This window comes from Cyprinodon variegatus, unplaced genomic scaffold (genome assembly GCF_000732505.1).
Source record: "Cyprinodon variegatus isolate N-32 unplaced genomic scaffold, C_variegatus-1.0 Scaffold149, whole genome shotgun sequence".
NCBI classification, from domain to species: Eukaryota; Metazoa; Chordata; class Actinopteri; order Cyprinodontiformes; family Cyprinodontidae; genus Cyprinodon; species Cyprinodon variegatus.
Window position 1 is genome coordinate 30,061 of NW_015150602.1, and position 19,335 is coordinate 49,395.

The 19,335-nt window shown below is 41.0% G+C and overlaps 2 protein-coding genes across 3 annotated transcripts in view; both read right to left on the minus strand.

Moving 5' to 3' along the window:
* Positions 1 to 3,283: 3,283 nt before the first annotated feature.
* fam83a (family with sequence similarity 83 member A) lies at positions 3,284 to 9,535 on the minus strand. Its single transcript, XM_015377210.1, has 7 exons — positions 9,189 to 9,535; positions 8,985 to 9,098; positions 8,777 to 8,892; positions 8,113 to 8,280; positions 7,308 to 7,432; positions 6,512 to 7,186; positions 3,284 to 3,551 (listed from the first exon to the last, which is right to left on the minus strand). The coding sequence occupies exons 1-7, from the start codon at positions 9,481 to 9,483 to the stop codon at positions 3,284 to 3,286; spliced, it is 1,761 nt and encodes a 586-aa protein (XP_015232696.1). The 5' UTR covers positions 9,484 to 9,535.
* Positions 9,536 to 12,737: 3,202 nt separating this feature from the next.
* tbc1d31 (TBC1 domain family member 31) overlaps positions 12,738 to 19,335 on the minus strand; it is a 15,275-nt gene continuing 8,677 nt past the window's right edge. Inside the window, exons 7-23 of one of the 2 annotated variants that reach the window (XM_015377208.1) lie at positions 18,503 to 18,703; positions 18,248 to 18,421; positions 17,225 to 17,304; positions 16,991 to 17,137; positions 16,759 to 16,892; positions 16,538 to 16,671; positions 16,267 to 16,446; positions 15,940 to 16,172; positions 15,598 to 15,670; positions 15,373 to 15,452; positions 15,146 to 15,281; positions 14,872 to 14,964; positions 14,645 to 14,773; positions 14,306 to 14,500; positions 14,031 to 14,100; positions 13,405 to 13,593; positions 12,738 to 13,237 (exon numbers count right to left, since the gene is read on the minus strand). In XM_015377208.1, coding sequence (XP_015232694.1) covers positions 13,086 to 13,237; positions 13,405 to 13,593; positions 14,031 to 14,100; positions 14,306 to 14,500; positions 14,645 to 14,773; positions 14,872 to 14,964; positions 15,146 to 15,281; positions 15,373 to 15,452; positions 15,598 to 15,670; positions 15,940 to 16,172; positions 16,267 to 16,446; positions 16,538 to 16,671; positions 16,759 to 16,892; positions 16,991 to 17,137; positions 17,225 to 17,304; positions 18,248 to 18,421; positions 18,503 to 18,703 — 2,400 coding nt within the window. In that variant the 3' untranslated portion in view covers positions 12,738 to 13,085. Of the gene's footprint in view, positions 13,238 to 13,404; positions 13,594 to 14,030; positions 14,164 to 14,305; positions 14,501 to 14,644; positions 14,774 to 14,871; positions 14,965 to 15,145; positions 15,282 to 15,372; positions 15,453 to 15,597; positions 15,671 to 15,939; positions 16,173 to 16,266; positions 16,447 to 16,537; positions 16,672 to 16,758; positions 16,893 to 16,990; positions 17,138 to 17,224; positions 17,305 to 18,247; positions 18,422 to 18,502; positions 18,704 to 19,335 lie in introns of both variants that reach the window. The other variant, XM_015377207.1, reaches the window with a different exon arrangement.

Consider the following 19,335-nt stretch of genomic DNA (forward strand, 5'->3'; position numbering starts at 1 on the left):
CGATGGGAACTTGAACGGATCATGTGGAAGTTCCCCCCTGGAACTTCTCCCCCTTCCAGGGATTCCCAACACAAGGTCTGTGTCAGGTGCTGGGGAGCCAGAGCACCTTGATTAACAATGGGCTACTGAAACAAGAAGGAAGTGAGCAAGATGCGAGAACAGAGCTCTGTTAAAATGTTACAACTCCAGTAACACTTGTCAGAGGAGCTACATGAAAGTGAATTTGGGATAAATGGACACTTCAAACCCACAGTCTGCATCACGGCGAAACAACTTGTAGGTCAATGTTCCAGCATCCATAAATGGCAACTGCTCTCACGACTTCAGACTGACGATGTATAAAACCACTGGTCTTGCAAGGGGGAACCAGGACCCTAGGTCAGGGGGGTTAACACCAAACTCCCCGCCAGACATAGGGTACAACGTCCCAATAAGCATAACTACACAGAATGAGGCAGCAACTGACCTGAAAAATAAGATCATGGCAAAAATGTCCACCAGGCAACCATGAAGCCAGTTACAGAGTAAATGAAGTACCATCAGTAAGTCTACTAGAAGATGTGAATGCAGCTCTGCATGCAACCCCTACATCAACCATCCCTGACACCAGTGAGCTGATATACTGCATAGCAGCAGTGATCTTAGAGACGCTTGGCTGTAAGAACAACCAGTGAATGTCTCAGACCATGGGGAACAGAAAATTAGGTGCTGGAGGTTCATCATGGGAGGATAAGCCCCTACAAAGGATGTGCCACTGAAACATAACCAAAGTGGCAAATATCAGGAAATCCTATCATGGCCAAACAATGCCAGACTGCAGGACAGTACAGAGGCTGCATCATGGCTGTACAGGAGCAGGCCCAAAGCACCAGAGGCCCAGATCTACAACACCAGACAAGACACCAAGTGTAGACAGCAACATCAGGAAATAGGAACATGAGAAAATGAATACCAGGGCTCAGAGAACAGCTGGATAAAACCTGGAAGGTCAAGGCATCAGTGGTGCCTGTGGTCATTGGGGACCTTGGGTCAGTGACCCCCAAACTCGAGGGTGGTTACAGAGGATCCCAGGAAATACATCAGACATATTGGTCATGAAAAGTGCAGTTCTAGGAACAGCAAAGATACTGCGTAGAACCCTCAAGCTCTCAGACCTCTGGTAGAGGACAAAACTGGCAGTAGAGGAAAAAAGGGAGACCACCTGCAGTGGGTGAGGAAGATTTTAGATATATAGATATACATAGATACACATATAATACACAATTTTGATTACGAACATAAATTCAAAAAATTATCAGGTTGTAATATTTCATTTTAAAGAAGTGGTCTGCTTTATTAAAAACCCAAAGATAAGATGCTTAGGCTGCAGTTTGGCTGAGCTTGTTTGATAACTATTAAACATTTAGTCTTATTAGAATAACTTTCCTTTTTATAATATTGCAATTTTACTGTAATATTTTATTACAAATACATTGTCATATTACTATAAAATCTCAAAATCTGTTGCAAGATTCAGTCTAAATGTGCTCTTAGAAAGATGTAAAACAACTGCCTCTGTGAATCATTTAGAAAAACAGAACAACTATTATACTATGTTATAAACGTTTGCATCAGTTTTGCATTATAGACAGAAAAAACTGTGTTTATATAAGAGATGTTCCTGACAGCTAATTTGCAGATAGATTAACATGTCTATTTTTGTTGAATTGATAGTCTGTGTAGCAGTAAGCCTTTATCAACAGCTCTGTTCTTGCTGTTTCCTGGTAACTTTAGTTTTAATATAAACCTTTATACATGTGCTTTTGACAGATATACCACATAGCTATTCAAATATACTAATTATAGCTGGACTAGGAAAGTTCAGGGTAAGAGATAATGGCAGACTCCATCTAGCGTGTGGAGTGGAACCTGGCCTCAGCTGTCAACAAAGGCCAATCCAGACTCCAGGTGTGGTTATATGAGACCAGGTTTGTTATCAGGCTCATACTGATTTGAATTCAAGGGTTGAGTCCTGATTAGTTATTTCACTTTTTCTTTTTTTTTTTTTTTATAAATTTGCAAATATTTATACATTTCTTTTTTTTTCTGTCAAAATGTGGTGTTGAGAGTAGAATAATGAGAAATAAAATGAACTTTTTTAGCAAATGGCTGCAATGAAACAAAGAGTGAACCATTTAAAGGGGTCTGAATGCTTTCCCTACAGCAGAAAATTGGCCCTGAAATTAAAAAATAGTAATAAAATAATAAAATAGTAATAAAAAGAACTCGTCCACCTGTTCCAACATTTCTGTTGTGATTTGTTGCCTAATTCATGCTACCTATGATATAATAGATTACCTCATTGTTTTAGCTCATTTTTCTGTTGCTAGGGAAGGTTATGAAGATGTGCATTTTTTTACTTTCAACGCCAACACTTCTCATGCACTAAAGCACCTTCTATTGCATATAGGAACGTACCCATAACAGAAGTTGTCTATAAGACGTTTCGCCTCTCATCCAAGAGGCTTCTACAGTTCTAACTAGTGGCAGGGAGGACTGAGAGTGATATGTTGTAGGTTTACAAAATAATTAGGGTGGAACGTGCCTCTGATCCCTCCTACTGGGTTGGCCATCGAGGTCACATGGGGGGTCTTAATGTTTGTTAGTGGTTTCTGATAAGTTGTTAACGTCCTTGTCAGAGTGGTTTCGGTCACATGCCTCATTGAAGTGTGAGTCGGGTGAGGGCTCTAGAGAGGTGAATCTTCTGGGTATTGTTCCTAAAGGTGCTTTATAAGTAGATGAGAGGTTTTGTCTAAGACCAATTCCTCTGTTGAGAGATGCTTTTTCCAGGTTAAGAAAGATGGTCTCTTTAACCCCCCTCAAACCATCTTTCTTCCTTGCTCAAAATATGGATATGGTTCTCGTCAAACGAGTGTCCTTTAGCCTTCAGGTGTTGGTGAACGGCTGGGTCCGGTCCTAAGGAGTGGCCCTCCTGTCTTGAGCCATGCGCCTGTTTTACGGTTGCATGCTCTCTCCAATGTACAGGTCTGTGCACTCTTCACTACACGGAACAGCATAAACAAAATTGTTGGCCTTTTTTGGGGGTCTTAATTTAGGGATAAACCAGTTTCTGTCTCAGAGTGTCGCCAGGTTTGAAGTGCACAGGGATCTGGTGCTGGTTTAAAATCCTCCTGGGTTTTTCAGAGACTCCAGCAACATATGGAATGACGATGTTCCTTCTGTTTTCTTCCCTCTCAGCAGAACCACAGTTCTTCAGGGTTGCCCTGATATGTCCTTGTATGTCTCAACCTCTGTTGGTGAAGGGGATGGTTTCTGCTCGTGTCTGAGGGGTTCTGGTGAGGCTTAGCTTGTGTCCCAGTGGGTGGTGCGAGTCAAAACGGTGGTACTGATCGGCATTTGTAGGTTTCCTGTAGACCTCTATGTTGAGTTGTCTATCTTCCATGATGTGAATCCCACAGTCCATGAAGACAAGGCTGTCATCTTTCACATCTTCCGGGGTGATGTTGATGTTTCTGTCCACTGTGGTCTGTGAACTTGTCGATATCCTTGGTCTTTATTTTGACCCATGTCTCAATCAAGTATCTGAACCAGTGACTGGGTTTTGTTGCCATGTATGAGTATAGAGCTCTGCTTTCCACTTCTTTTATGTATAAGTTCAGCACTATGGGAGACACAGGAGAGCCCATTGTGCATCAATTAAGTTAAAAATCAATGCACTTGACTGTGTTTCCAAATGTAAATTTAAATTGAATTCACTAAATAAAACAGGTCTGCCCCTAAGGAATGGTCGTTGTTAAGATCTTTTGTTAGCCTGCAATACCTGTGAGTAATGCTCTGATCTATATAGCGGAGAAACCAAACAATCTCTCCACAGATACATGGCCAAACACAGGAGAGCTACCTCTTCAGGACCAGACTCGGCTGTACATCTACATCTTATGGACAAAAGACATTTTTTTTGAGATCCAGAATGTTCACATTTTGGACAAAGAAGACAGGTGGTTTGAAAGGGGTGTGACGGAAGCCATTTATGTTAACAGAGAAGAACCAATCTTAAACAGAGGGAGTGGACTCAGGGGTTAAAACCTACAATGCAGTGATAAAGTTGATTCCTTCCCACAATCATCTCAACCCCCATCCCCATGCAGGGGACCAAAACATCTCGCCTGGTCAGACAGGTCAACAATGCCCCTAAAGATTCCCCTTTGAGAGGCATAGTCCAGTATTGGGTGTTGCAGGCTAACAAAAGATCTCAATAACCCCCCATTCCTAAGGGGGCGGACCTGTTCTTCGGTTCAATTTGCATGTTTTTTAAGCCAAAACAAGGCTTTGGTTTGGGCTTCTTATCAAGCTTGGAGCTCGATGCCAATTCTGACATTTTGAAATGGAACAGTTTCCCAGATGGGAGCAAAACATCTTCAGTCATGGAGACAAAGTCCAGTGGATTGTTTTATAACTTTTTTGGAGTAACTGGTAAAGATTTCTGGAAATTAAGCTTCCCCTAGATGGCACTGTTGTCACATTCTTGACCAAACTTATAAATTCCAACTAGTAACCCTGTAACACAATAACCTGACAACAGCCAGATGCATGTCTCACTCCGCCTAGCTCCGCTCAGTGGAGCTGGGCGGAGCGAGACATGCATCTGGCTGTTGTCAGGTTAGTAACACAAAATCTGATTCAACAACTTATCTAAGGAATTCTAAAGAAAAGTAAAGTACTTGTTAGAATATTACAGGTAACTTTAAAATAATGTTAATATTAACAGGGGAGCCCAATTATGAGCAGTAATAATGGTTCAACAGTTCTAGAACAATGTATCTATCTATGTCTTTAATCTCATCATATTCCTTAAGTAATCAATACATTTCTTTCAGCAATAGTTTTGTTCCCACAGTATTTATTTAGTTATGTATTTAATCATAACAATTCTGATGTTTTGACAAAGTTAAGGCAAAAGAGCCAACAGCCAGTAACCTATGATTCTGTGTTTTCCTTCATTCTGAAAATATTTTAAAACTTTCAAAAGTATATAATTAAAAAGTACCATGACTTGATGCAATTTTTAACTCCATGGTTTTAAAGCCAAAACTGATCTGGAATGGAGTGGCTATTTTTCATTAAAAAGTGAAGTGCCTTGATTTGGCATTTGTTGAACTGTTAATTGGCACTGTATAAATAAAAAGAATTGGACACAATTAAATGCTAAGAATATCACTGAAAACTGAAAAGACACATTAGTACACAGTCAGCATAAACCAGCTGCAGGAAAAGTTCACCAATAAACAACGTTTGCAGAAGAATATTGTGTACTGGTCCATATGCTGTAATAAATAAATAAATGGGATGGGGAAATTCAGCTTGGTTGGTTTGAGAGTTTAATAGTGAGCAGGACAATTCAATACAGCAGATTTTGACATATACAGTATTATATTACACATTATACAACATTATACAATGCTGCAATACAAGAGAGGTCTTCTAAATAACTTACATATAAAAATTAACATTACCAAGTCATGTATAACATTAACCATAAAGATATTTCAGTGTCATAAAAGAGAAACACATTTTTCACAAGATGTGAAAATGGGCTGTGAAAAATATCTTCAGTCTGAAAGCAGCTGCATCTCTTAAGTAGCTGGTATTACTTCTTTTTAAATATAGATTTTAACTTTCTGTGCCTTCATTCCTGTCATTCATCCAGAAACTTTGTTTTAATCATAGCTACCCGACCTCCCACCTGAGCTGTGGATCTCTGCATCTCCTCTATGAGGCTCTGGTATTCTTTCCTTCAATGCTCTCCTTACCTGGACAGCCATGTTTAGAAGACAGGCCGGTTATTGCAGGTTTGCAGTCCTTCCATCCTGTTTTATAACAAAGCCCTACTTTAAAATTCTCCCCAACTTTGTCCTTGACCAGTGTGCTGTGGTTCCTGGGCTTCATGATGCTGTTTACTAATGTTCTCCAGTAAACCTCCAAGACCTTTTTACATTTAAGATCAATATCAATCCTCATATTTCAGGTTTTTATATCACTTTTTGTTGGTCTATGACATAGTAAAACTATCCGTTAGAAATGTTTGGAAAGCCTTTTTAGGGGTTCTGTTTAATCCTTGTTTTTACAATGTGGAGATTTGTCTTAAAACTGTTTATGTTATTATATCCAGTTTGGGTGCAGTCCTGCTCCTCTATAGCCTGCTGTGAATCTCTCCATCATGCTTAAGCTTCTTTCCAGTGATGTGTTCCTGTCGTTCTGGAGAGGTCTCCACCCTGCCTGCCCCGTCATCACATGTGTCCCACTGAAGGAGTTATAGCGAGCCATTGCTCTGGGTCCTGCAGCTTGCTGTGGGCTCCAGTGCTTTCTCTGTGTAAGGTTTACTTGCTGGGATAAGACAGGGTGGAGATTCATCCTGGGTCGTACATCTGACAGGAACATTCTGGGTTCTGCCTGATGCTGAGGACTCAGAGAGGTTTTCATTTTTGCAGGGGCTGGTTTTAAACACGGTGACACTGCGTAGGAGAGTGAGCTTAGAGGACCCTGATGCTTTTTGATGAACTCATCCTGCTTGCTGGTTTCCCCGAAAAAGGTGTTGGTTTGAAGCTTTGACATGTGCGGTTTGGAAGGAGTCTGACAGCTGGTGTTTGGTGCTATTTGCTGGGAATCTGGGGTGAAATCTGCAGCTTCTGGCAACCTGTTTGTGTCCCTTTGGTGAGAGAAAACTCCATCAGTGCCCCCATCTGGGTATGAAAGACAATTTTTCTTGTTTAAACTTGACTGATTATGAATCTTCCTTAAATGCGTCTGTGTTGTGGACATAGCAATCAGAGAGTGGTCCTCATGGACTTCCACATTCCTCTCAGCTGTGGTGTTGGCAGCAGTGCTTTGAAGCTGAGAATGAAGATCTGAGAGGACCTGATCAGCTCTTCCATCTGTATTTGATTTCTTATCCCCCCGAGTAGACCACAGATCAATCTCCCCATGTGTCCATGGATGCACTGTTTGAAGTTTATGTGACTTTGAGTAAAGACAAACAGACTCTGGGAGAGGGACGAAGGTGTTAAAGCCAGGGACCGGCTTGGAGCTGGAGTTAAGTCTGAGGAACTCCTGATGGAAATGTGAGACCGAGCTGCCTTTGATGAGAACAAGCATACTCCGATCGACCTGTCCGGACAGCCATGTGAAACTGAGGGAAAATCACAAACAAACAAAAAAACAAAATATCATAGGATAGATGTTTTACAAAAGTGGAAGCATTAATAGAGAAACTGGAATGCCCTCTCTTTTGATGGTGTGTGCAGACGTACCTGTATGTACCAGTTAGCACCTCCTGCCTGTCAGCGATGATGAAACACTCTGCAATCTGACCCGTCAGCTTCTTGCCTGTCTTTGCACAGTAGGTCTGACCCGGGATGCTTCCCACCGACACTTTCTGTACACAGACACCAACCATCAGATCCATACAGTAGCTTGGAAAGGCATTTATCTTGCTCTTTTTTGTGTGACAAAATAAAATGAGGCATTACTGTGAGGTGGAGAGAAAGTTATTTATTGGTCCTGATCTCAATTTATCATAAATAAATAAACAATGATGTAAAATGTTTCACTGTAGCTCTACACCTGCAGGCCGTTAATTTTTTCTCCACTAAAATGAAAAATCCTCTCCTTTCACAGCCTATCAGTTCAGACGGACAACCATCTTTTTTTTTTTTTTTTAGATTGTGTGTTTATTTAAGTTTGTTTACTTCATCTACATTGTTTACTTCATCTACCATTATTTAATGGTCCACATATTGAAGTTTAACAGTAGCAGTAGGTTGCACTGAATTTGGAGGTATCAGAGAAAACAGGTTTGACTGAAATTTAACTTTTTTATTATTCAGAAATAAAAAACAGACACAAGTTTAATTTTTTTTCAAATAGTTTGTGTTGGTCTGTCACATTATACATTTCAGTTAAATACACTGAGGTTTGTGGTCGAATCATAAGGGGGGAAAAGTGTAAATTGTATTGATAGTTATGCAAGTCACTGGTTCTTTAGTAAACACAACATAGATGTGAAAAAATAACCTAATCAGCTAATTCCAAGGTAACGAAGAAGAAGAAACTTACAGGGAAGTTTTTGCCAATGAGTTTGAGATCTTGCCACATGTCAACAAACAGCTTCAGGTTAACATCATCCAGCAGCAGATGAACAGACACCTTCCTCTTCCTGCTCGCCTCAAGAAGATCACACAGCAGTTCTGGATCACTGAATTTGTCCATCACCACAACTAGGGCCTGAACACAGCAACTGTCAATAACAACCTGCCAATTATTGGTCTCCCAAAACAACTTTTTCATTTACTACATGAAACCAATACAGCAGCTTTAAGCATGAACCAACGATTAACCCAATACGATATCAGCATGAATGATGCATACTTTTACTAATAATTTTATAGTGTAGAATGATGGAAAAGATTTGATCAAGTGATACTTCTAATACAGAGAACAATAGTCAACAGGAGATAAAAACTGATTGTTACAAAAACATTAAATACAAGCAGGGGGAAAAAAAAGCTGTTCTATGAGCTTTCTAATATCGGAGATTTTAGAGGCAGGCTGATATATTCCAATATTAATTTTTTGACTGATATGGGACCGATTTATGATATCGATATCGGATTGGGCCAGCCCTACTGCCATTATGTAATACTTTGACACTATAGACTTTTGCTCACAGGCACAAATAATCATGTCCTGCTGTCTGTCACATAAACAGATCATATCATACCAGTTTAGCCTTCCTGAGGAACTGTCTGACCAGATCTTTCATGCCAGCTGCACTGCTGTCAGTCTGGAAAAAAACCTCAGTGCTGAGATTGTCCAACAAAGGAGCTGATTTCACATCTGGGTAGAGACAAATTGGAGATTGAAGACAGAAAATGATAAATCAGTTAACTAATATTGAAGCGGTTAGGGTTGCAATTACTCTTATTTACCTTCACTGGTTTTGTGCTCCGAACACTCAACAGTGGAGTCGATGTGTGTTGAAACTGCAGGGCAGCAGGAGCAGGACTGGCAATCAGCAAACAGGCTTTCAGACCCTGAGTTATCTGTTAACAACACAAGGCTGTATGAGCCTAAAACACAACAGGCTGCAAGGGGAGAGGGGAAAAAAGCTTTTAATTAGAGAAATATTCAACCTGTGATGGAGTAGCTTCCATTTTGTAGGATGTAATCCTTCTCCAGCTCTGACAGAAAATCCACCTCTCCCTCTGCCTTCAACGCTTGGCGATAGCCCTCCAAACCCTGGCTGAGCAGAGAGTCTGCTGCAAATCGAGCGCTTTCATTGTGACTCAGGTCCAACCTCGGTCCGCTGGCTTCATAATCCCAATTAGAGGATGAGGGGATCCGAAGGTCTTGAACTCGCTGCTTCACCTTCCCCAGAGGTTTGGACCCTCTGTGTGACAATACTGACAGCCTGTGGTAGGCATCCATAGGAGAGGAACATAAAGCCTGTTTTTTTTGGATAAAGAAAGTCTGGATCAGCACCATAAGAGAACAGCAGCTGTTTGGGTTTATTCTGGCGATGAACTACTGATTTAAGAAAACAAGTTAGGAAAAGAAGGCAGGTCCGACCCGGCTTAGAGCAAGGTGGTTTCCTCAACGTAATCAGATGTGACAAGTGAGAACTGAAAGTACACAGTGTTATGGATAGTGCCTCCCCTAAACTAGTCATTGTCCCTCAATGTTTTAATTTCTCACTAAAAAACCTCAAACCTCAAGAGTTTTTATTTATTCTTCAGAATCATGAATAATGTGGCATAAATTTATATTATTTTATATATTTTTGCTAAGTCAATAAAGCCACATTTGACTGATTGGCCCTACAGAAAATGTAACTTAAAGTTTCCAGAGAACATCTGGGAACTTTTTTAAAATTATGACTCAGATTCAGTGCGATTAAGCTCAATCTTTGACTGGGCCATTCACATAAGGATGTCTGTTAGTGCTAGTTAAAGTGTTTTTATCATGTTGAAAGGTAAACCTCCCATTAATTCTGACCAGCTTTCATGTCTGTGACGTAGATTGAGTATTCCTGCAGCATGATGCTTCCAACTCCGTGCTTCACTGTAGGAGTTCTCAGAGATGCTGGGTTAATTTTTCCATGTGTCTCATCTAGCCAGGGTCTTAAAGCTTGATGCAAATCGGAAATGATTTATTGTGGATTCTGGAGTTTATTGGTGTGGTCCATAGCTAATTCTGTCCCTGTTACAAACTTTTTTAACCTAAGCTGTGGATCTCTGTAGCTCCCTATGGAGTTATGATTCTCCTTATGGCTGCTTCTTGAAGTAATGGTTGGTTTGGTAGTCAGTCTAGATGGATGATCTGGTATTGTTGGGTTTGCTGCTGTTCCAGAATCTTTCTGTTTTTTAATGTTTTTTTTTATGAGATGTTCAAAGCTTTCTCCCTGCCCCCTCTGCTGTTATTTTGTATTGATGCTTTTGTTGTTTCACTAATAAACCTATTAGGCCCTCAAAAAACAGCTGCACAACTTTGTACTTATTTGTTGATCAGTCAAAAACCCTATTGAAATACATTTTGGTTTAATATATGATATGTTGAAGTTACAAAAAATTAAGTCTCCAGGATCTTATTCTGTATCTGAAGATAAAAAAATATACATCAATATATGTTTTATGAGTAATGTATTAAAGAAACACACATCCAAAGACCAAAAAAATTAAGAAAATAAAGGAAAACCAGTTGATGTGGTTAAACTTGCAGTATATAAAGATCAGCACAGCATACTCGCAGTTCTTTTCTCAGGCCTGAGTCAACATGCTGAGTACAGATTAAAGATGGGTGGATGGAGTGAAATGCATGAGTGACAGGAATGAAGATGGCTGTCACTTCAGCTCCTGTCAAAGAACCCCTGGAGGCCTTTTGGACCTAGAGTAGACACACCTGGATGGGGCTCATGAGTCGAGACAGTAGTACAGCGATGGCTCTTTGATTCTCAGCTAAAATCCATCTGACGTGGACTTTGTCTTCAATGCAGGTTTTTAAAGTGTCTATTCTATGAATTAACACTTTAAAAATCCCCCAAAATATGTTCACTGTATTGTTTCCTCTATATTGTGTCCTCGTTAGCATAAAAACGTGACAATGGTTAGTTCCTGATATTTCAACTCTTTTTGATGAGTTACGCTTTTGTTACCAGCTCTGTACCCTGTGCACTGCAGTGTGCTCTAGGCATCATGGGAGTTCACCCAACTGGTCCAAATGTGTTTTGTAGACCTGGAGAAGGTCCTCCATAGAGTCCTTTTGGTGCCCTGAAAAGATGGTCCAGGAGTAGAAAGTCAGGAGATCTTCTCTAAGGGCCATCTGACCACTGTACAAGCGCAGCAGGAGTCGGTCACCCTGCAGGGTGAATGAATGGTTTCTGGCACAGGTTCTATATTGGATAAGATTTCTAGGCAAAGCCAAGGTCTGAAAGGGGTCTGGTTTAGCTACCTGCAGATATAATTACCTTTCTCTGATATGGCTGTCCTAGTGCCCTCTAGCCAGGACCTACAACCTGCGTAATGGCGGCTGGTGTGCATAAAGATCATTTTCTGCATGTCAGTCCATTTTCTTCAGCTGGAAAAGCTGGCTTACCCTCTTCATGATGGAGGATCCGGTGGTAGGAGTCGAAGTATGTGTGGGTCTTGTTCAATAGTTAAGGTAGAATGGAGCTGGTGATTGACACCGAGTGATGTTGCAGTGATGTGGACGGACACTGTACTGGTCTGTGAAAGAGAGGGCTGAGCCAAAGGTTGAAGTTCTTTATTTACCGTTTGGTCTCCATTCCTACCTTCACCTATGTTCATGAAATCTGTGTCATGATGGGAAGACATGGCTGGGATGAGCTTCCTCTGCAGAGAGGCCGGCCACCCACTTAGACATATGGTGATAGGCTCAGAGTAAAGACATTGCTTCCTCCACATCGGGAGGAGTCAGCTGAGGTGGCTTGGGCATCTGTTTCGGAGGCGTCTCTGGGTAGATGTTGACCCACTGCGAGGAGGACAGGGAACTGCCTAGAACGCGCTGGAGGGACTATGTGTCTCCTCTTTTGGCTTCCTTTAGAGAAGGTGGAGGAATCTAAAGCCCCCGTAAATTCTGGAGAGCGAAAGATGACAAGTACAATAAAATCTAATTCCTACTTTGTAACTGGATATGTTCTGGTTTGTTTTTGCTTGACAATGCCATCTTTGAAGTTTGAAAAACAGTAGCCTCTGAAACAATCAGAATCATTTTTTAGCAAACTGCGGTAAGCAGAAGACAGAAATCACAAAAAACAGCAAGAATACAGAAAAATTTATCAAAAATGGTTTTAAATAAAAAATACATAAAAAAAAACAATCAACAACAATAAAACATCAAAGTAAAGCACTACTGCTCTAACAAAGGAAAACATCAATAGAAGTACAGTCTAGTTTTGGTAACAGCTGCTGTAACAGTCCATACTGAAACAATTACTGCAGAGGAAAACCTAGTTATAGACAGCTAATTGTACTTTATAAATCTTTAGTTTAAATTGGTTTCATCCTTCACCTTTCTGTGCATGTTAGGCCTAAAATATGCTTATGATGCACATTTAGAGTCACAAGTAGAGAAAACAGCAGTGAGTAGAAAGTGGAAATCAGGCATAAAAATACAGAACATTCACACAAATCAAACTGACGTATTTTAACAAGCTACACCCTGCTGAGTAAGGACTGTTCAAAGAGCTGAAACAAGAAAGACAAATAAGGAAAGAAAGATGCAGAGATTGCAGAGACACAAACAGGCTGAATAAGAACGGAATTTAATAAAGTTGCAAACATGTATCAAGGATAAGAGGTAAAAGAATTATCATGTAAATTCAGTCTATTTGAGTTATCATCAGATAAAAACCTATAATCCGTCTGAGGTGGAAGGATGCGTGCCAGAAAAACAGGCAGCAGCTAGTCCGTATGGTCCACAGTCTGAGTCACTGTTTGTGTTATGCTGCAGAGAGCTTAGGTTCAGAATATGTTTCCTAACACAGACAGATGACAGAAGGCAGCTGGTGGTCACTAGGAGACAGAAGACAGCGTGTGGACAGACTGTGAGGAGGCTGAGCAGGTCTCTCTGGCTCTGGCTGCCAGCTTCTGTCTCAGTTCCCTGATTTCCTTCAGTAGCTCCCGCTCACTGCTGTCCAAATGGGCCCGACCTCGGTCCAAGGAGACTAACGGGATGCAAACAGAAATACTTAATTAGTGCTAAATACTCATCATGACATAAACACTCAGAGGAAATGAATGGAATTATGTTCAGATCACAAAAGGAAAACATTTGGGCTTAATGGAAAAAATGAATTGCTATTATGCGTTTCCTCTCCTTAAATGAACTCACAGTTGGTGGAGGTGCTCCCTGAGGGTGAGCTGCTGTTCAGACACACCATGGTGGCTCCTGCCTGCCTCTGGGTGGGGGCCCCGCAGCCTCCCACAGCTGTATTTACACCTTTGGTTGCAACAGAGGCAGCAGGTCTAGGCAAAGGTCCTTGAGACGGACACTGTGACTGTGTCTTCCTCTGTCTCACTCCTTCAGACATAAAAAGAAAAAGAGGCTGATTAGATCTATACCAGTGGTCCAGGCTTCTAATACATTTTGTTACAATCAGGCTATAAATGAAGTTTTGAGTGTTACTGTCTTTTAATAATGGTAAAGGGGATTTGTATTCTTTGAATTATTAGAGTTTAACAGCAAAGAATCCTAAAAAAGTATATTTGATCAAAGTATTATTGCTAATCAATCAAACATGTTCTAATTAAAAGAACCTTTATTTGATAGGAGACACTTTTCTATCCATGTTAAAAACCTGCATCTCCTCTCATACAGTGACTAGAAAACAACATGCTGCCACCTTGTGGTAATGCTAGTATAATTTTAATGCTAAACCGCTTGAACAGAAACAGTCAGTTGCATATGAACCTTAAATGAATGAATGTCTGTTTCTAGTTCTGTGTGAGGTGTGATACCTGGTTCTGCTGTGGACCAGGCAGCTCTCTGCTCCTGTAGCTGTGATCTGATACTCGCCACTTCATCCCACTGAAAATCACCAACATGGTTCTCCATAAATAACAGCAGCCAGAGGAAATATCTGTACACAGCCTGAATTCCCCAGCAATGCCGGGATGTTTTACTGGTGTTTTTGTTTGAAGCGTGAATCTCAGATCAAATTTCACCTCTATTATTAGTTTTTTACTCTACACAAGTAAACATATACTGCTGAAAAAAAGATTTCTGTTCTCACTTTTCTTGCTGCCACTTCTCTCATGGTGTAAGCCAGCCTCTCCTCCTCTGCCAGAGTTTGCCTTTGAAGCTGTGCCAGTCTCTCCCTCTTCCTCTCCTGCTCAGCATCGACCTGCTGCAGGCGATCCAGCACCTCCCTCTGCCAGTCGGACTCCATGCCCAGCTGGTGTGCCTCTGCCAGGGACTCCTCCAGGGCCTGCATGTGTGAGTTTTGTTGCAGGAACAGAAGGTTCTGAGGCACCTGCTGAGTAAGGACTCTACACAACCTAAACCAAATCTAAGCTCCCTCTGAGTTCCCCTGCTGTCTGATGTTAGGATTATAATGAAGCGGGTTTCTGACCTGCAGGTTTTTCTCTGTGTTGTGCAGCATCTCTGAGTAACTCTCCTCTGCCCTCTCGGCCTCCCTCATTTTTAGCTGTACTTCTTCTTCCACCTCAAGTCCAAAACGCTTCTGTTCCTTCAGCAGGTCCTTAACATCAACATTTTTAGCAAATGCAGGACCATCAGTCTCAGTGTATAGGGCAGAAACATCTATATGTTCACTGTTACAGCTTAAGGGTTTGACACCTGCTCAAGTTGCTTCCTCTGTGCCTCCAGCTCCATCTGTCTGACTTCTAGGTCCTGAACTGCTGCAGCCGTCTCTTGCTCACGCAGATCCATCTTTGGTAAAACGGGAGGAAAATAATTAAGTTTGTCCTAAATAACTAAAGATAAATAAATCTGAAACTTAGGGCGCCCCAAGAGCTTTTGTGGCATCTGAGGATTGATGCCTCTGACTTAGAGCTACGATTAAAATCTATCCTCGCTAATCTGATGACAAACAGACAAGAGCCACATTTACCTTCCAGCTGATCTCCTGATCCAGTCTCTGAATCTGTGAGGCTTGGAGCTCCTGTTGTTGTTTCAGAAAGCGTCTTCTAGTTGCGTCCAGCAGGTGTAACTCCTTCACCTTCAGCTCTCTCTTCATAGCTGCCAACCTGATCCCCATAAGACAGTTATAACTTCTAAAAATCTAAAGAAATTTTTCTCTTTTTGTCAGAACACACAAATAAGTGCCTCATTCATTACTTTGTCCTCTGCTGTGCTAGGTTCTCCTCTTCCTGTGCCAGGATGTTCCTGCGCTGCTCCTCTGCTTTCTGAAGCAACTCCTGAGTAGAAATCAGATATTAGCTCCTTTATCACCCATCTATTTCTCTTATGCTCTTAGTTTTCTTTAAACATTTCAATTGTTTTTTAACTTTAGCATGCTGACACATTAAAATGTTAACGAGACATTTTGAGAAACGGATCCACCTGTTGGGCAAAGTAGGCTTTCTCTTCAGCCTGGCGACGCACAAAATCTGCTCGGAGAGCTGACAACTCCTGCCTGAAGATGAAAGGAAAACCACGAAAAAAAGGACTAGTTGGAGTCACCTGGCTCTGTCCATGGAGGTTACTAAACACCATCATGCAGGTATATAAAGACATGCTAATGTTAATAATTTTATTGTCCGATACGTTAATTCATTGCCTCTCCCTATTATGTTTTGTTTGATTTGTTTTTAAATCCATTTATTGTCAGTATTAAAAAAAAAAAAAAGCATACTGGTTAATAGTGTTTAATTGTTTTGCATTCCTGTCGTTTATTTAGCTCACCGCTCTTTTATATACTCCATCTCCTGCAGCCGTATTCGCTCCCTCTCCCTGCTTTGGTATTCCACTATGAATTCTGGGTACTGGTTGAAGACGGGGTATTGGCCGCTGGTGAGGGGGGTAAAGTCGGAGAGCATGGTTCGGGGGTGAATGTCCGCTGGCGTGCTGCACATGATCCTGTAAGCCTCCTTTATCATAGCCCCAACATCCAGGTTGTTTCGATGGTGAAAAAAGTACTGGAGAGGAGGGGAAACCAGAGGAACATTTATAGGGAGGAAGAGCACCTCATAGTTAACCCGATCTCAGAACAAGAATCATTCAAAAGCGTACCTCAAAGTCCTTCTTCTGGGAGCACAGCAGCAGAGGTTCCCGGCAGGAGATGACGTAAGCCACACAGGCCATCAGCAGGAAGGAGGGGTGGTTGGAGAAGATGTTGTCAAACAGGCGGAGCCACTCATCACGTGTTAGAACCTCTGAGAATAACGTCTCCAACAGGGGCCACAAATACAGCTGCGGTAGACAAAGACACATAGGTATCTTTTCTTTTTATTCTTTTTCTATATCTGAAGCTCAGCTTTGAGCCTCTTGCTCGGCCTTCTACCTGTGAGGTGATGCCGCAGTCCACCAGGTGCTGCAGCAGCTCCTTGTCGTGGTGCGCCAGAACGTTCTCTGCCATGCTCAGGATGTTCAGAGGAGGGTTGGGGAAATACTCAAACCAGTGTTGGCACCAGTTCACTGAACATGCAGACATCGAGTCAGAAGAAACGACTTTAAGGGATTTTAAAGAAAAATAAACTGCAAAAAGCTAAAGTAAAGAAGTACCTATGACAGTAGCCACCACCTCAAAGCAGAGCATGGGATTGTTCTGGAAAAGCTTAACAAAAGGAAAAGCTACCAAAGGGAGATATTCAACCTCAGCAAAAATGGCTGCCCAATGAGCTAAGGCAGACAAAACCCTGGAGAAGATGGAAAGAAAAAAAAAAACCAACAACATTGATCCACTGAAAACTTATGAAACTTGAACATAATGTTTTCCAACAGATCCGGTATGTACCTTTGCAGGCCCCTCTGCAGCTTGAGGCTTTTGATGGGGTACTTGTCATGCAGGGTAAGGAATGCTGAATGCAGACCTTTGTCAGTCAGACTGCTGTAAGCTGCGTAGTTCTCTGGGAGACACAGCAAAGACTTCCATACAAACATCCTGCAACAGGGATTCAGAAGATAACGATAGAAAGGCAAAGCAAACCTGCAACTTCAAAGTGGCTTCTTTTATAAACCAAGTTTTCACCTGTATTTAGCTGGAAATTCTCCAAAAGCTTTCAGCAGAGCTAAAAGCCTCTTCTTATTCAGACCAGACGGTAGTTCATTCTAATTCAGAAAAAGTAGAAAAGATGCAAATGGTTTAGTTGATTGAGGAAATGGATTGGATGATAGATGGAGCCTTAAACTGGAAAAAAATGAAATCTAGATAAGTCATTTTTTCTTAAAATAAGTGCATTATTTCTTGGATTGAGGAGATAAAAGAGACATTTTGCCAATGGAACAAGACAATTTTCAATTAAAATAAGAAAACACAATGATAATTGTCTTATTTCAAGTGCATTTTATCTAAATATCTAATTTTAAGAGTAAAAATACTCATTCCATTGGCAAACTATCTCATTTACCTACTCAAATTAAGGGTAAACATGCTTAATTTAAGCATTTTTCTAGATCGTTTTTCCAGTGTAAAAAAACTAAACTGCAACCTTTTAGCATTTTGTCACATTAGAACCACAATCTGCGGTGTAGTAAAAACATGAAGTTATGAATAATTGTGAAAAAGGATCCACCCCAAAGGATAGAGATACAGTGCCTAGTGTTATACAAGTATTAAAAGTGTGCCTGGGCTCTGACAAGGTTGCAAGTACTCGGTTCGATCCCCACAGTCTCCATTCTGGACGTCACACAATGGCAGCCCTCTGCTCCCCAAGGGGATGGTTTAAATGCAGAGGTACATTTCTCCAATGTGAGATCAATAAAGTTCAATTATAATCATATTCAGTATATAAAAGGCTTTATCCTGTTCTCATTAGACCAGAGCACTTTGCTTCTCATTTTTGTCTCAAACTGCAAACTGGATTTCCTTCGAATTTCTCCCAAACAGTAGCAAAGATTTGTCCATGTCAGACTAAAACTAGAGTATAACATGTTTGTGATACCACAAAATATGAAAAGGATAAAGAAAAACAACAAAATTGAAATAATAATAATATAATAATAAATAGGCCAATATGAATCACAAAGACCTTTACTTCCATGTTGTTCGTACCTCTTTGTCGTCAGCTGCAGACCCTGCAGGTGGCCTTAGTGTCTTCACCTTTGTTCCTCTGCCTGAGCTCTTGGCTGGTCTCTGAATCTTCTCTGATTTAACCTTGATCTTTATGTTAGAAAAGTCCTGATCAGCTTCCCCTCCAGAGACCACAGCTACCTTAAACGGAGGAGGCTGCAGAGAGGAGACGCAGGTACATGTCAACCTGAAGTCAGATCAGTGAGGAAACACCTACTTTCTGCAGCAAACAGTCACCTTGTTTAACTCCTGCGTCACGCTCTGCATGCTGTAGATGTTAATGCTGCCGTTGTCCATGATAGCTGCGATATGCCGACTATTTGGGCCGACTGCGACGGCTGCGATGGCCTCATCCACAGAACCCATGTGGAAGAGAAGTTTGCATGTGTGGATGTTGACAAACCGCATCACACCATCCTGGCTCAACACTCCCAACGTCTGGGAAGACAAAGCTAACTGTCATGAAAACAGATCAAAACGCTGCAACAAGGGGAAAAAAATGATATCACACAGATCGAGAAAAAGAGAAATATGGATGCTATTCTTTCTTTTCTGTTGTCCTATTCTATTAAAGGAACAGATAAACTCTTAATGATTGTGTCAGCATCCGGAGGCTAGACCCAGAATAACATTAACTCTTTAACCCCAACCACAATAGCTTCTAGCATCGTGTCTCACATCTCAGTCTTGGAATGAACCATTTCGACTTATCTTTCTCTAACATGCTTTTAAAATAAGCACCACCACTGCAACGCAACATGAGACAGTTTATAAAACTCATCCATAATCAACCAACCTACAGGAAGTTGCATTTCTTCTTTTCTAATTATTGTCCAGCATTAAGCACTGGACTATAACATGTCATCCAGCCTGGAAGAGTTCAGCAGAAAAGAAGTTCCGACCCTCTATTTATTTTAAATTACTTTTATTCCCTTTCTACAAGAAAGACAACGAACCCGATATCACTCACCTCAGAGTATCGGAAAGAAAAGAAATCACACAGGAGACAGAGATTATATATATATATATATATATATATATATATATAAACCCATGCCAAGATTAAAATA